Genomic DNA, 15,260 nt, shown 5'->3' with positions numbered 1-15,260 from the left:
AGTTAGTAACAAAACCCCACACACCCTTCCTGGTTGTTCTTGGTATTTTATGGTCTCAGAATGAGTGCGGGGAGAGGACAGAGGGGCGTTAGCCTGAATCACCCGATCGGTGTTAGTGGAGCGAACTGACTTGGCCTATTTCAGTAATGAGATTACAGTCAACACACTTCTACTGGACTAAACCCTGTGAGAGCTTTAAAGAATAACACAAAGAGTCTGTACCCTTGGTCGCCATGTTTTTGCCAAGTAAGACGTCTTTAGAACATATACATGAACACCTTAATGTGGATTCATTTGGTTTACTCTTTTATCCAAATCCATTGTGTTATTAGCAGCACTGAATTTTTTTTTTTGTTTTTTTGTTGAAATGTCAGTCATATGCAAAGACTGGTGGCTAGAAAACAATATAAAACTAAAACTCTGATAGGAAGGAAGTCTCATATTTGGGTTGCTTCTGTGACACCCACACGCCATTTCCTGAACCTGGTCCATCCTGATCCATTGTAGAGTAGCTGGGCAGCCCCTGGAAGAAATATTATTTGTGGAAGTGGTACATCTCGGAAGACGGGATGTGAGCCACATGCTAGGGCTGTCACGGTGAAGGAATTTCCCAATAGCGCGATATGTGGTATTATCATCATAAAGTTATATATTTGTAACTGTTACAGTGTACGTTAATGAATATTCCTTAACAGCCTGATGTGACATATTTGATATTTACATTTCGACATTTTTCTTTATAAAACAAACGACACACACACAATCAAGTAAACCTCAGTTGCTCAGTCCACTAAGTGCTCATATTTAAATGTTAACTTTCCTCTATAATAAACAATCAAAAAAAAAAAAAAAAAGAGGGACATTTTTTAAATTATACTAAAAGGCTTTTCATTTGCTAAAAAAAAATTACTTGTCGTTGACTGAAAAAACATCCGAAACAATGATAATTGTCTTTCCCAAAAAATCTTAAACACTTGCTGGCATTGTCATTAGGATGTATTGAATGTATTTTACTTCTATCCGTCTATGCCATCGACCTTGACTAATATAGATGGTCACATATCCTTTTCTCCTCTCTTTCCCAGCTTCCTCTGGTTCTTGATAACTACTCCAATGGACTCAACCTGCACTTCTGGGCCCAACTTCTGCCTGCAATATCTGAGAAGCTGAAAGCAGTACGTATGAGGTCCTCTAAAAATGTAACTGTATTTTTAGCGATCAGGAAATCACGGTTTCCTCCGCCTGGCTTTTTACGCAAACATACGGATATGGAGATATCATTCCTGTGTCTGCGGAAACCTAATTCCAGCTGCTTCTCAGTCAGATTGACACTGTAAATAAACCCGAGGTTCAGATGTGGTTATTTCAGCGGTGAGGGTATGTTATACCCTGCCAAAATATGAGGAAACGCCTCCCAGACAGTACGGTAGACATCGATGTGTGATGGTTAAATGGTGTCAGTGTGCTTGCAGTTCTACAGTGAGGGACTTCCTGGCTGGTCTTTTGTCTGTCGCCCGGCTGAGAGGGACCTCGACGCCAGTTACTCATTTTCTGAATTCCTTTTAAGTCATGATCTCCATGCCGTGGGCCAGATGTGTTGAGACCAACGTGATGAAAAGACTCTAGGAACTTACAGTATCCTGTTTCCGAAAATATACATTGTGCGGAAACAAATCTGCATTTTGCGGAGCTGGCTTTTGTTTGAAGGAGTTTGTATGAATCAATTGATCTGACGTTCTCTTGATGCTGTTTTCTCTCTCTGTAAATCTGCTGTTGTATCATGGAGGCTCAGATAATCTATCATGTATCTGTAGGCTTTGATGTGTTTTAGTTTAGAGAATAATGGACTTTCCCACATTTTAAGCATTTTAGGTTGATGCCAAAAGGTCCATGACAGATTAGAAATTCATATTTCTTACCAATGACATTTCTAGCCTTTCATCCAGTATTGGAGCAATAAAGCGTGCCCAAATTTTTATACGCTTTTTTTTTTAAATACTGTTTTGGATATACGTAAATAGATATAAATCATCTTTACCAGCAGTACAGAGACATTCACTTTGATTCACGTGAAATAAAGAGCTGTTTGTCACTGACAAATAATAGAAGATGTTTGTAAGTTTTGTTTTCGGGATTGTATAGCTACAACCTCCACCTCATCCAGCGCTCTTTTTGTTTTCTTCCTTATCTGTTATAAAATATCCTGTTATTATTTCAGTGAACTGTTGCAAATGATTCATTGCGTGAGTGAACTGTCCTAATGAATCAAACGGAATTTCCTGTTTGTCCAATTACTGTAGATCAAAAGAGTGATTCATTTGTGAGTCGGGCTTCACTAGTCAACGCTAAACAGCTGATAGAAATGATTTGATTGCTCAAATATGATAAGAAATGTTGTCAGAAGAAAAAATAAAGATTTTCAGTTTATTATACGAGATTCTTCTCGATGCCTTTGTTGTAAGCTGTAGAGAGTGCTGAGGATGTGCACTATGTACAATAATGCATGTCACATTATGTAGAAGTCATGCATATTTAATTGGCAGAATGTTCATTTTAACATGCATACAGAAAACATTTGAAGGACAAAATTGCAATTCAGGGGCCGCAAAATGCCTTTCAAAAATGAATTTTTAGTGAATGTATTAACTAGGGACATGTTCTCCATGTTCCAAGTTTGGCAGCCATTAAATTATCATAATTTTAAATAAGTTTGTGCCGAACGTTTTTGTGAAATTCGACCTTGTGCTTCAAAACAGAAAGAAAACACAATATTTTGGGGCCACAATATTCTCAAAACTAATGTTGAAATAATGTTTTTAGAAAATTTAGAAAAAGACATTTATTTAATTAAAAACTTTTTTTCTTTTTCTCAACAGCTGTTTGAAAGACCCAGCTCTCGAGACCTGTTGGAAGTGGTTTCTCCGCTGCTTCAATCCCATGATTCCCCATCTTTCAGCCAACTCATGGCTGCCACCTCCAGTTTATTCTGTGGCTACACTGAAGGGGCCTTTTCCAGGGTCACCTCCTTCAACTGGTACGAGGATAACAACTACAAAGCCTTTTTGGGCATCAACAGCACACGGGGAGAGGGGAAGTACAACTATGATCACACGGCCAGTGAGTACCGTACCGTACCCTTCAGACTGACAGAGAGGAAAAGCGGAGAAGAGAATGTTCTCGTGTTTCTCATAACTCCATTTCTCTTTCAGCGCCATTCTGTAATGACCTCATGAAGGATTTGGAGTCCAATCCGGTCACAAGGATTGTGTGGAGTTCAGTCAAGCCTTTCCTGATGGGCAAAATCCTGTACGCTCCCGATTCCCCTGCTGTCAGACAGATCATTAAAAACGTAAGAGAAAAAGCTCTTCTTTGACTACACGCACACCTGGAACAACAGCAGATGAGTGCATTAATGCAATGGCTAATCTCGCTCCGGGCCTGTCAGATAAATCAGCACACTGCTGCAGACATGTCAGCGGGTTAGCCAGAGGAGAAATGACGCAGGTCTAACGGGTTCCCATAGAGGCTACGTGTGTTTTCGGAACATACGACCCAGCTGACTGGCTTTTGCTCCATTCAATTCTTATGTAAGCAGGACTGCAGGTTTTTCGGCTGGGTGCTTTGTAAATGAGTTATATATATATATATTATGTTCTTATCCATGGCAACTTACAGTACTGTATTTTTACTTACAGGGTTAATCAGACTTGAGCAATTCTAGAAGCATTTTGTTCGAGACCACAATGGTGTTATTAATCAAATGTAAATGTGAAGCTTTACCTTGTGCATCTTACAATTAGAAAAAAAAAAACAGAGAGTGATAGAGAGTGAGAAGGAGAGGAAGGAGGGAGGTAAGGCCTTTGCCCCTGTTCAGGTGTGGACACGCTTGGCATGGGCAATGGGCCATGGCTGTGGTCCCATCAGATCAGCTTTAGAGAGCTTCAGTTTCTCTGTTTATGCAGAAGGGCTTTCAGTGGGACTGTGTAAACTGCTCCCGGTGGGAGTTCAGTCATTCTGTGGTCAAACTCAAAGCAGTTGCCACCACCTGAGTATTGTTCTGTCTTTATTGTTACTGTGCCATTAAATGCTTAACAAACAGATTATTTCATTTGTTCCTGCCTACTTTTTTTGAATGCATCTGAACTATGTACAGTATTGTTCAAAATAATAGCAGTACAATGTGACTAACCAGAATAATCAAGGTTTTTAGTATATTTTTTATTGCTACGTGGCAAACAAGTTACCAGTAGGTTCAGTAGATTGTCAGAAAACAAACAAGACCCAGCATTCATGATATGCACGCTCTTAAGGCTGTGCAATTGGGCAATTAGTTGAAAGGGGTGTGTTCAAAAAAATAGCAGTGTCTACCTTTGACTGTACAAACTCAAAACTATTTTGTACAAACATTTTTTTTTTCTGGGATTTAGCAATCCTGTGAATCACTAAACTAATATTTAGTTGTATGACCACAGTTTTTTAAAATTGCTTGACATCTGTGTGGCATGGAGTCAACCAACTTGTGGCACCTCTCAGCTGTTATTCCACTCCATGATTCTTTAACAACATTCCACAATTCATTCACATTTCTTGGTTTTGCTTCAGAAACAACATTTTTGATATCACCCCACAAGTTCTCAATTGGATTAAGGTCTGGAGATTGGGCTGGCCACTCCATAACATTAATTTTGTTGGTTTGGAACCAAGACTTTGCCCGTTTACTAGTGTGTTTTGGGTCATTGTCTTGTTGAAACAACCATTTCAAGGGCATGTCCTCTTCAGCATAGGGCAACATGACCTCTTCAAGTATTTTAACATATGCAAACTGATCCATGATCCCTGGTATGCGATAAATAGGCCCAACACCATAGTAGGAGAAACATGCCCATATCATGATGCTTGCACCTCCATGCTTCACTGTCTTCACTGTGTACTGTGGCTTGAATTCAGAGTTTGGGGGTCGTCTCACAAACTGCCTGTGGCCCTTGGACCCAAAAAGAACAATTTTACTCTCATCAGTCCACAAAATGTTCCTCAATTTCTCTTTAGGCCAGTTGATGTGTTCTTTGGCAAATTGTAACCTCTTCTGCACATGCCTTTTTTTTTAACAGAGGGACTTTGCGGGTGATTCTTGAAAATAGATTAGCTTCACACAGACGTCTTCTAACTGTCACAGTACTTACAGGTAACTCCAGACTGTCTTTGATCATCCTGGAGGTGATCATTGGCTGAGCCTTTGCCATTCTGGTTATTCTTCTATCCATTTTGATGGTTGTCTTCCGTTTTCTTCCACGTCTCTCTGGTTTTGCTCTCCATTTTAAGGCATTGGAGATCATTTTAGCTGAACAGCCTATCATTTTTTGCACCTCTTTATAGGTTTTCCCCTCTCTAATCAACTTTTTAATCAAAGTACGCTGTTCTTCTGAACAATGTCTTGAACGACCCATTTTCCTCAGCTTTCAAATGCATGTTCAACAAGTGTTGGCTTCATCCTTATATAGGGGCCACCTGATTCACACCTGTTTCTTCACAAAATTGATGACCTCAGTGATTGAATGCCACACTGCTATTTTTTTGAACACACCCCTTTCAACTAATTCAACTAATTGCCCAATTGCACAGCCTTAAGAGCGTGCATATCATGAATGCTGGGTCTCATTTGTTTTCTGAGAATCTACTGAACCTACTGGTAACTTGTTTGCCACGTAGCAATAAAAAAATATACGAAAAACCTTGATTATTCTGGTTAGTCACATTGTACTGCTATTATTTTGAACAATACTGTAAGTTTGTGTATTTGTGTGTGTCAATCCAGGCAAACACCACCTTTGAGGAGTTAGAAAGACTTAGGAACATGGGTCGGGCCTGGGAGGAGGTGGGCCCACAGGTGTGGAGCTTCTTTCAGGATGGTGTACAGATGAACATGCTTCGGGTAAAAACACGGTCTCTTAAACTTTCTTTGAATAGATGGCACCAATCCGTGAGATTCTTTCATTTTTAGTGCAGTGTTTCATGCAATGTTTCATTCAGTTCCATAATATTGTGCTTCGTATTTCAGGACTCCATCAGAAATCCCACAGTGATGGATTACATCAACAAAGGCCTCAAAGACACTCCATTCACTGGCCAACACATCCTCAACTTCCTGTACAATGGCCCTGAGGAGGATCGAGACCAGCACATGCCTAACTTTGACTGGCGGAACATCTTTAACCTGACTGACCAAGTTATTCGCCTTATAAACCGATATGGAGAGGTATCACGCATGCATAAAAAAAGCAGATCATTTGCTTGAATTAGTTTGCAGCATTCAGTATACAGTAACTATCTGCAGTCAGCAGTATTCCTGCATTTTTTAGAACAATCATCAAGTCAGACTTTCCGAATTCACTTGAAATTCACGTGTAAAGCAAGCGGTCGCTCTCAGCCGGCTCTGCCTTTCTGATGTCAAGTGTAACAAAGAAAAGCGTTTGATTTTTCACTGAGAGTTTGCCAGTGTTGGAGAGCTCTTTAATGGTAGAATTCAATGCTGAATGCCTTCAATACAAATCAGGGTTAGCTTAAGGCAGCCTGTGCCAGCCAGAGCAGGACCTCTGCTATCTAAACTGTGTGTCTTTAGTCTTTGTCTCTGTCTCAGCTAGCAGCTCTTGAGGAGTGACAGACAAACCCAACGAATGAGTCCAATTCGATACAGCTGTCAGTCTACTCGGCCTACACAAAGAGAAAGCACAGGCTGGTTTATGGCAGTGCATACCGTCCACATGGAGAACAATGTCTCCAAGATCTCAAATAGACTCCCACCATCCTACGCCAAGCTCCACACAAATTAACACCAACAAATCAATTAAGTCTTTTTGGATAGTAGTATTGTGCTGAATTCTGATACAGATCTAAAACAGTGGAACAGTTTGATCGGGATTCATTTTGACATCCAGCACTGTCATGAAAACATGATCTTATTAGTAATTAAATTTTTTAATTAGGTTCATTCAGGAATGTTGAAATTCACAGATCAATAGGTTGATTTTGTTTGTAATCAGTTACAGTTACAATACAATCACTTACTGTATATGTCCCGTGTGTTTACAGTGTCTAGTCCTGGACAAGTTCTCTGCCCTTTCTGATGAGGACCAGTTGACCCATCGAGCTCTGAACCTTCTTGGAGAGAGCAAGTTTTGGGCAGGGCTGGTATTTGTTGACATGTACTCCTGGACCACCAAGGTGCCCCCTCACGTTAAATTCAAGATCCGAATGGACATTGATGTCGTGGAGCGAACGAATAAGATCAAAGACAGGTCTGTCTGTACCCAGTGCTGAGTCATTCCTCTGATCTTGATTTTCCTTGCATTTATTTCACTGCATATCCTCTCCTCTGATCAGATACTGGGATCCAGGGCCTAGGGCTGATCCCATGGATGATCTGCGGTATATATGGGGAGGATTTGCCTACCTGCAGGACATGATAGAACATGGAATAATAAAGACCCACACAGGGAAGGAATGGCCTTTAGGAGTCTACCTGCAGCAGATGCCCTATCCCTGCTATGTGGATGACCTGTGAGTATCACACTCAGTATTTTTAACATTTATAGATAGGGATGCATAATATATCTGGAGCATATTGGTATCTGATAGAATATGAATATTGTTGCATCCATGTTTTATGCACATAAATTAGTTTTTTTTTTTAGTGTTCAATTATCAGTCTTTAATCAATGATCTGTCTTCTCCTCATTGACGACACATGCTATAGCTTCATGCTCACTCTGAACCGCTGCTTTCCGATCTTCATGGTGTTGGCCTGGGTCTATTCTGTCTCTATGACAGTGAAGAGCATTGTGCTAGAGAAGGAGATGAGGTTGAAAGAGACTCTGAAGGCCATGGGTGTCACTAACCGTGTGCTCTGGTGCACATGGTTCATCGACACCTTCTTCATGATGGCCTCCAGCACAGCCCTGCTTACTCTTATTATCATGGTAAGAGATGGTGTCCAAAACCCCTTAAGACCACCTATGACCAGTAAAACAGTGTTTTTGTTCTTTCATTTTTGCATTAAAATACTGGTTAAATAACAAAAGGTTGTTGATTCCACTTTTACCGCTATATCTATTAAGAAAAATGGGCGTTCTCCATATAAAATTTTCTTCTAAGTGGCTTTAAACTACAGTGTGCGCAAAACTGATAAGTTACAAGATTTTCTATTTTCAGATTACTATACTGACCTCTTGTGGCGACAATCATAAATTACATTAGACGATGAACTAGTTTAGACATTTCTATTTCAAATCAATTCTGTTCTTTTTAACTTTACATTCATCAAATAATCTTGAATCAGACAACCAGCATATTAAAATGACATATGAAGGATCATTTTACACTTAAGACTTGAAAATTCAGACTTGCCATGCAAGAGAAAAAACTATAGTTACCATTTTTTTCTTTAGTTTTATTTGTGGTAAAAGCACGGTTAAGGGTTTATCTGAAAGTTTAAAGTTTGATGATTAGCTCCATAGCTGAAGTAAGAAAAAACAGCCAGCAATATGTTTCTAGTATTGTTTTAATATTTGGCTAACATGCTTTAGCATGTTGCTAACATGTTTTAAACATGTCTTAAAATAATGTTAGCATACTTTAGAATGTTTCAGCTCATTGATAACTTTTAGCACATTGCTAGCTTGTTTTAACACAATGCTAACATGTTTTTATTACAATGCTAGTTTGTTTTTATTACGTTTCTTGAAAGCTTAAGCTTAACAGGACAAGTTAATGTTTGAAATTTGGTTTAATCTCAAATAGTAGATCAGTATGTGGCTTTGTCAATAAGCCAACATAGTTACATTTTAAAATACTTATAAAGAATATAAAAGGACTTCTTTGTTTTCTCACAGGGAGGGAAAGTGCTGAACTACAGCAATCCCATCATCCTCTTCCTATTCCTGCTCACTTTCACCACAGCAACCATCATGCAGTGCTTCCTCATGAGTGTGTTTTTTAACAAGGCTAACCTGGCAGCAGCCTGTAGTGGAATCATTTACTTCACTCTGTACCTGCCGCACATAGTCTGCTTTGCCTGGCAGGACCGCATCACCAAGGATATGAAAATCATGGCGGTGGGTCACATGATAACACTTCACTGTACAATCTGAGCAAATGCTATTCAAAACTTCTTATAAAGGTTATAAATTCGATGATGCAACACACTTTCATTAAGAAAACTTGTTTACTCGTTTAAAAAATTGTTTATTGTGCATCAGAGTTTGATGTCCCAGGTGGCTTTCGGCTTTGGGACGGAGTACCTGTCCCGTTACGAGGAGCAAGGTCTCGGTCTGCAGTGGGATAACATCCAAACCAGCCTTTTGGAGGGCGACGAGTTTTCCTTTCTCACCTCAATAATAATGATGGCATTGGATACGGTCCTTTATGGCGTTCTCGCATGGTACCTTGATAATGTTTTCCCAGGTAAACTGTTGTATATTCAAATTTATTTGATAATAAAAATACACCAGATTGTAATGACATAGCTTGTGTTTATCAACAGGCCAGTTTGGTATTGGTCGGCCTTTTTACTTTCCAATCCAGCCTTCTTATTGGTTAAACCGACCTGAGCCACTAAAACAAGGTGAGTGACTTTTTGACTTGTTATAAGTGATGGCATCAGCTTTGTTTGATTTACTAATCTTTCTTTACACAGTTCCTGGAAAGCCAGCAGTGGAGAAACCTGCTTTTGATAATCTGGTGAACCACACAGACGAGAAGGCCGAGAACCAAACAGCATCCGAAAAACCTCCGGAGCCGCCAGGGTCCTGCAAACATAAAGACATACGGGAGAAACTAGAGAAAGAGAAAGAACTCCAGAGGGCTGATGAAGAGGAGACGAGCAACAAGAGCATGAACACAGACTCATCAGGTGTGTTGTAAATGCTAGGGAGAAAAACACAACTTAAGCCAGCCTAAGGTGGTTTGCTGGTCTTCTCTTGTTCCTCAGGCATTGTCTTCCTGGTTTGGTTAAGTCTAGGTCAGCTAATCCATATAATCTGTCTATTTTAACACCAACTGGTTCTGTTGGTTATTGCTGTTAAAGCGAGTACAGGAACTGGCTACTGCCAAAACAAATGATGATACGGTGGTGGGAATATTGGCTGCACAAACAGCACATATATTAACCTGTATCAGATCTATACAGGTGGAGCTGGGGAAGGTGGAGGCTTTCAGAGGAATTCTGAATGTGTTTTGGGGACTGCTCTCCAGAATGCTAACCAGCCATTTAAATGTAAAGCAGTAAGTTCATTTGCTGGGTATGCAACATAAGCCAATCAGCTTGTTGGGTTGTGGGTGAAGTAGGTGAATATTTCTTTAAAAATGGCTTTATTATCTATCAGGGGAAACCTTTCATTTACAGCATTTTGTAAAGGAACCTATTACAACAAACATGAAGGTGATGCTTCTTTTCTTACTCTTGGAAAAGATCCCATCAGATGTATTCACAGAGCTAACCAGGCTTATCTGCTTGACTAGAGCGCAGGCATCCAGCAGGTTTCTTGGCTTTGAACTGATGGAGCCCCATGGGAGTAATTACTAGAGTCTTAGTTTCGCTGGTGTTTTTCATCAGCACTTGCCAGCGCTCTGTCTTAAGTTCAAGCGCACTGTAAAAGGTGGTGCCAGCCAGGCATGTGTGCTCAAGCACACATGTACACTAATATAATCAGACATGATGCAAAAGCACATCTCTGTCTGTGCCCTTTGTGGGAAGCCGGTGGCCTTGTGTCTGTTTGCATGGCTGGCAGGTTGATATCCGGGTTTCTGTTTGTTTCTGTTAATGGATATTAGAGACGCTAGAGATGTTTATTCCATCACTATGACAATGACATTAAAAAAAAAAAGTGACGTGACATACAGCCAAGTATGGTGACCCATACTCAGAATTCGTGCTCTGCATTTAAACCATCCAAACTGCGCAAACACAGCAGTGAACACACACACACACACTGTGAACACACACCCGGAGCAGTGAGCAGCCATTTATGCTGCGGTGCCCGGGGGGCAGTTGGGGGTTTGGTGCCTTGCTCAAGGGCACTTAAGTCGTGGTATTGCCGGCCCGAGACTAAAACCCACAACCCTAGGGTTAGGAGTTAAACTTTCTAACCATTAGGCCACGACTTCCCCCGGAGACATTCCTTTCACCTCAAGCTTTAAGGTGTAAACACAGCATTTTCTAACAACCATGGCTTTAAACAAAATTATCATGACTTTATGTTTTTTTACTTATTATATATAAACACTATTTAATGTATTTTACATTTTATGTATTAAATATAAATGTATTTTTTTCCCCATTTTTCTATTTTTATTTTATAGATCTAACATTTCATTCATTTTTTTATACATCCTATATCATATCTTTCCTTTTTCTGTTTCTTGCCTCCAGGAAGGCTATTTTTCGAGCCTGAACCATCAGGTTTGGTGGTTGGAGTTTGTGTGGAGAACCTATATAAGATGTTCAGCGGCAGCTCTAGACCTGCTGTGGATGGTCTGAGTATCACCTTCTACGAGGGTCAGATCACTGCTTTCCTTGGTCACAACGGTGCAGGAAAAACCACGACCATGTATGTATCCAAAACCCAGTGAGATAGATCTTTGTTTGTCTATGGGAATGTAATACATAGACATTTTCTCCTCTTTCCCACAGGTCTATTCTCACTGGCATGTTCCCTCCCACATCTGGCACAGCATATATTTATGGGAAAGACATCCGAACTGATATGGATGCTATTCGTAAATCTCTGGGAATGTGCCCCCAACATAACATCATCTTTCACCAGTTCGTAAACCCCTCATGTGGTTCACTTTGAAGGATGTTGGTTAACCTGCTCAAATCTTATCTGTCAGAATGCTGATTTGTTTCGATCTCTCTTTCTTCTGCAGTATGACGGTAGCAGAGCACATCTTGTTTTACTCTCTGCTGAAGGGTCGGCCTTTACCTGAGGCCCAGCTAGAGGTGGAAAATATGCTGGAAGATCTTGGTCTCCCTCACAAGAGGAACGAGGAGGCACAAAACCTGTCAGGTTAGATAATCAATACCTCTTTAACAATCCTTATAGATGGAACTCAATTGTGTTTATTCTGCCAAACCTTTCAGTAAAAAGACTAAACTGATAGAGATTGTTGAGAAATGACAAGTGGATATTGTCTTCCTATGTAGGTGGTATGCAGAGGAAGCTTTCCGTTGCCATGGCTTTTGTTGGTGGTGCTAAAGTGGTGTTTCTGGATGAACCCACATCAGGAGTGGATCCGTATTCCAGACGCTCCATCTGGGACCTTCTGCTGAAATACCGCGCTGGTACACACTCCTGAAAAATATCTATCAAAGAGGATAATTCATATTCCTCCACTACCAAATCATCCATCCATCCATTTTTTTTATATTTAGTAATTATCATATATATAATTTGTATAAATTATTATACATCCATATATCTTTCTAAAAAGTAAAATTTTATTATTTTATGTAATATTGTATTTATTTTCAGATATGTATTTTATTTTATATACTTCTATATACAGTGTGTCTAATAAATGTTATTTTAATATATATATTTAGTAAATTATATTTATTATATATATATATATATATATATATATGTATGTATGTATGTATATATGCTTGGATGTATATATGTGTATGTATATAATATACATCTGTATATCTTTCTAATACATTTGTTTTATTTATTTATTTAATAATTTTGTTTTGAGATATTTTCTGTCTATCCATCCTTCCATTCGCAGTATCTGTTTATTAAACTGACTTTTTTACATTTGATATATTAAGTAAATTTTATTTCATCTTAAATATATTTTATATAACTATTTTAGACATTAGTTATTAAAAAATATATATATTTTAGAGAATCCATTATGTAATAAATGTTATTTTATGTTATATATTTAGTATGTTTTGTTGATTTATTGATTTATTTATTTTTTATATATATTAAATATATATATATATATTTTCTTAATTTCATCCATTTCTACTCTAAGCAGAGTTGTAAAAGTGTGTGTTTCTGTGTGTGTTATTCAGGTCGTACTGTTATCTTGTCCACACACCACATGGATGAAGCTGACTTGCTGAGTGACCGTGTGGCCATCATCTCTCAGGGTCGTCTGTACTGCTGTGGCTCTCCTCTCTTCCTGAAGAACTGCCTGGGGGCTGGTTTCTACCTCACTCTGGTGCGGCGCATTAAAGAACAGCCGTCCCATGTCAGAAAGGAGGTGAGACATTTATCATCTATCAAAAAGAGAGTATAAAGTAGCTAGACTCTCAAGGTTGCTCTGGTTCTTACAGGGTCAGTGTGACTGTACTGAGGACTGCTCTTGTAAATGCTCACTCTGTTCCAAATTTAAAGAGAGTTCCGTTGAGCAGCCCAGAATTACAGAAAGACAGATGGAAGGTAAAAAGTTCATATAGTATATTTATATTAGATCAGTGTAACCAAACTGCATATATCATAATTTAGGTTGTATCTCACTCTTTCAGGGGACATTGAGAGAATCACGGCCCTTGTTCACCATCATGTCCCGGAGGCCAGGCTTATAGAGGTCATAGGGCAAGAGCTGACCTTTCTACTGCCCAGCCGGGGCTTCAAGCATCGTTCTTACGCCAGCCTGTTCAGAGAGCTGGAAGAGACGCTGGCAGACATGGGGCTGAGCAGTTTTGGAGTGTCAGACACTTCACTGGAGGAGGTCACTATTTTTTATTTTCTTTTATTGCAATAAGGGATCAGTATTTTACAAAGCACCGTCATCTTGCTTTGTACAACATGTAAAAATGACGTTTTGTCTCTTTTGTGTCCTGTAGATATTTCTGAAGGTCACAGCTGACGGAGAGGCTGCTCACATCAACCCTAAGTCTGGTAAGATTTTCAGTCTCCTGTTTGTCATTCCATCCCAGATATGCACACATTGTGTATGATCTGTCAGTTTATGGTGCTTGTGGGTGTTGTATGTTGTGATTGTGATGTCTGTTTTTGTGGTTGAACCCCTTAGACATCAGACTTCAGCAACAGAAATCTCTTGCGAGTCTCTATAGAGAGAACACAGTCAAAGTGAATATAGAAGAAGGTGATGACCGATTTAGTCTGTCAGGCTTATAATGCTTCATCCCAGCTAAAGCTATCTGCAAAAACACAACATAAAGAGTTAAAGGACACAACAAAGAGATATTGTTGAAACATACCACTAGAAAATAAATAGTGCTACAGTAAATGATTAATAGTGCATATGGTGCCGGTTAACCCTTTGATGCATGAAGTAATATATATGTTTGACAGATGTGTAACTCAAATGGCATCTTGAAGAAAAAATGACTGCGAGATATTATAGTTATTTAAAAAATAATTTGTGATTTTAAGAATGAATGCATCAGAAGGTTAAGCTTGCTTTTTATAGCTATAGTTATTATTTTTTCACAGCTAAAAATAGTCGCTGAAAAAGAGTGGTCAGTTTTACCACTATTATGGTAAATGTTCAAAAAAATACTTGGACTTTTTGAGATTATGTATAAGCCAGTGACTGCATGGCTGAATAATTGTAGTTAGCCCCCAATTTTATGTGTGCATATTTTTGCTTTTAATTTATTAAGTGTAAATAAATGTTTATTTTTTTTTTTTATTATTATGTTTTGCCTATATGCTACCATTAAATTGCACCAGCGTTATACTGTATAAGTTCTCATTGGAAAACCCATATAAGTTGACCAGACCTTTCTAAAAAATAAAAATGAAAATGATTGGCTTTTAGATATTGACTGCTTTTGATCTTTTTTTTTTTAGATACAGACAGGTCGTTGTATGCTAACGGACAGACCAACTCTTCAAGTTCAACCAGCAAAGATGGCAGAGGATCTCATCAGGTGAAGGGAATCTGTCTGGTCTTGAAACAGTTTTTTGCTCTCGTCATAAAGAGGTTCCACCACACCACACGTTCCGGCAAAGACTTCCTCGCCCAGGTCAGAATAACAGCATTGCTTTGGAAACTTGTTGCTTTGTAACGTAAATGACGAAGTGCATAGGATTCGGTTAAAAGATGACAGTTTTTATGATGCCCACTGGCATCTTCTTTTCCTCAGATTGTGTTGCCTGCTAGTTTTGTCCTTGTTTCTCTGATGTTCACGCTGATTGTTCCTCCATTCGGCGAATACCCCAGTCTTACTCTAAGCCCATGGATGTACGGCCGACAGTTCACCTTCTTCAGGTACAGTACAT

At 39.2% G+C, this 15,260-nt stretch overlaps 1 protein-coding gene across 1 annotated transcript in view; it reads left to right on the top strand.

Moving 5' to 3' along the window:
- The window catches only part of LOC113042515 (retinal-specific ATP-binding cassette transporter), a 31,246-nt gene that overhangs the window by 7,060 nt on the left and 8,926 nt on the right, over window positions 1-15,260 (top strand). Inside the window, exons 8-30 of the mRNA XM_026201429.1 lie at window positions 1,086-1,175; window positions 2,877-3,117; window positions 3,210-3,349; window positions 5,813-5,929; window positions 6,056-6,253; window positions 7,087-7,292; window positions 7,378-7,554; window positions 7,751-7,973; window positions 8,886-9,107; window positions 9,252-9,456; window positions 9,536-9,616; window positions 9,689-9,904; window positions 11,423-11,600; window positions 11,684-11,815; window positions 11,920-12,059; window positions 12,197-12,334; window positions 13,079-13,269; window positions 13,343-13,448; window positions 13,535-13,740; window positions 13,856-13,910; window positions 14,044-14,118; window positions 14,829-15,004; window positions 15,125-15,249. Of these exons, the coding sequence (XP_026057214.1) occupies window positions 1,086-1,175; window positions 2,877-3,117; window positions 3,210-3,349; window positions 5,813-5,929; window positions 6,056-6,253; window positions 7,087-7,292; window positions 7,378-7,554; window positions 7,751-7,973; window positions 8,886-9,107; window positions 9,252-9,456; window positions 9,536-9,616; window positions 9,689-9,904; window positions 11,423-11,600; window positions 11,684-11,815; window positions 11,920-12,059; window positions 12,197-12,334; window positions 13,079-13,269; window positions 13,343-13,448; window positions 13,535-13,740; window positions 13,856-13,910; window positions 14,044-14,118; window positions 14,829-15,004; window positions 15,125-15,249 (3,638 nt within the window). The remainder of the gene's footprint in view (window positions 1-1,085; window positions 1,176-2,876; window positions 3,118-3,209; window positions 3,350-5,812; window positions 5,930-6,055; window positions 6,254-7,086; window positions 7,293-7,377; window positions 7,555-7,750; window positions 7,974-8,885; window positions 9,108-9,251; window positions 9,457-9,535; window positions 9,617-9,688; window positions 9,905-11,422; window positions 11,601-11,683; window positions 11,816-11,919; window positions 12,060-12,196; window positions 12,335-13,078; window positions 13,270-13,342; window positions 13,449-13,534; window positions 13,741-13,855; window positions 13,911-14,043; window positions 14,119-14,828; window positions 15,005-15,124; window positions 15,250-15,260) is intronic.

Source organism: Carassius auratus, chromosome 24 (assembly GCF_003368295.1).
Source record: "Carassius auratus strain Wakin chromosome 24, ASM336829v1, whole genome shotgun sequence".
Lineage (NCBI taxonomy): Eukaryota > Metazoa > Chordata > Actinopteri > Cypriniformes > Cyprinidae > Carassius > Carassius auratus.
Note: the sequence above shows the minus strand (reverse complement) of the source record. Positions and strands in the feature narration are given on the sequence as shown.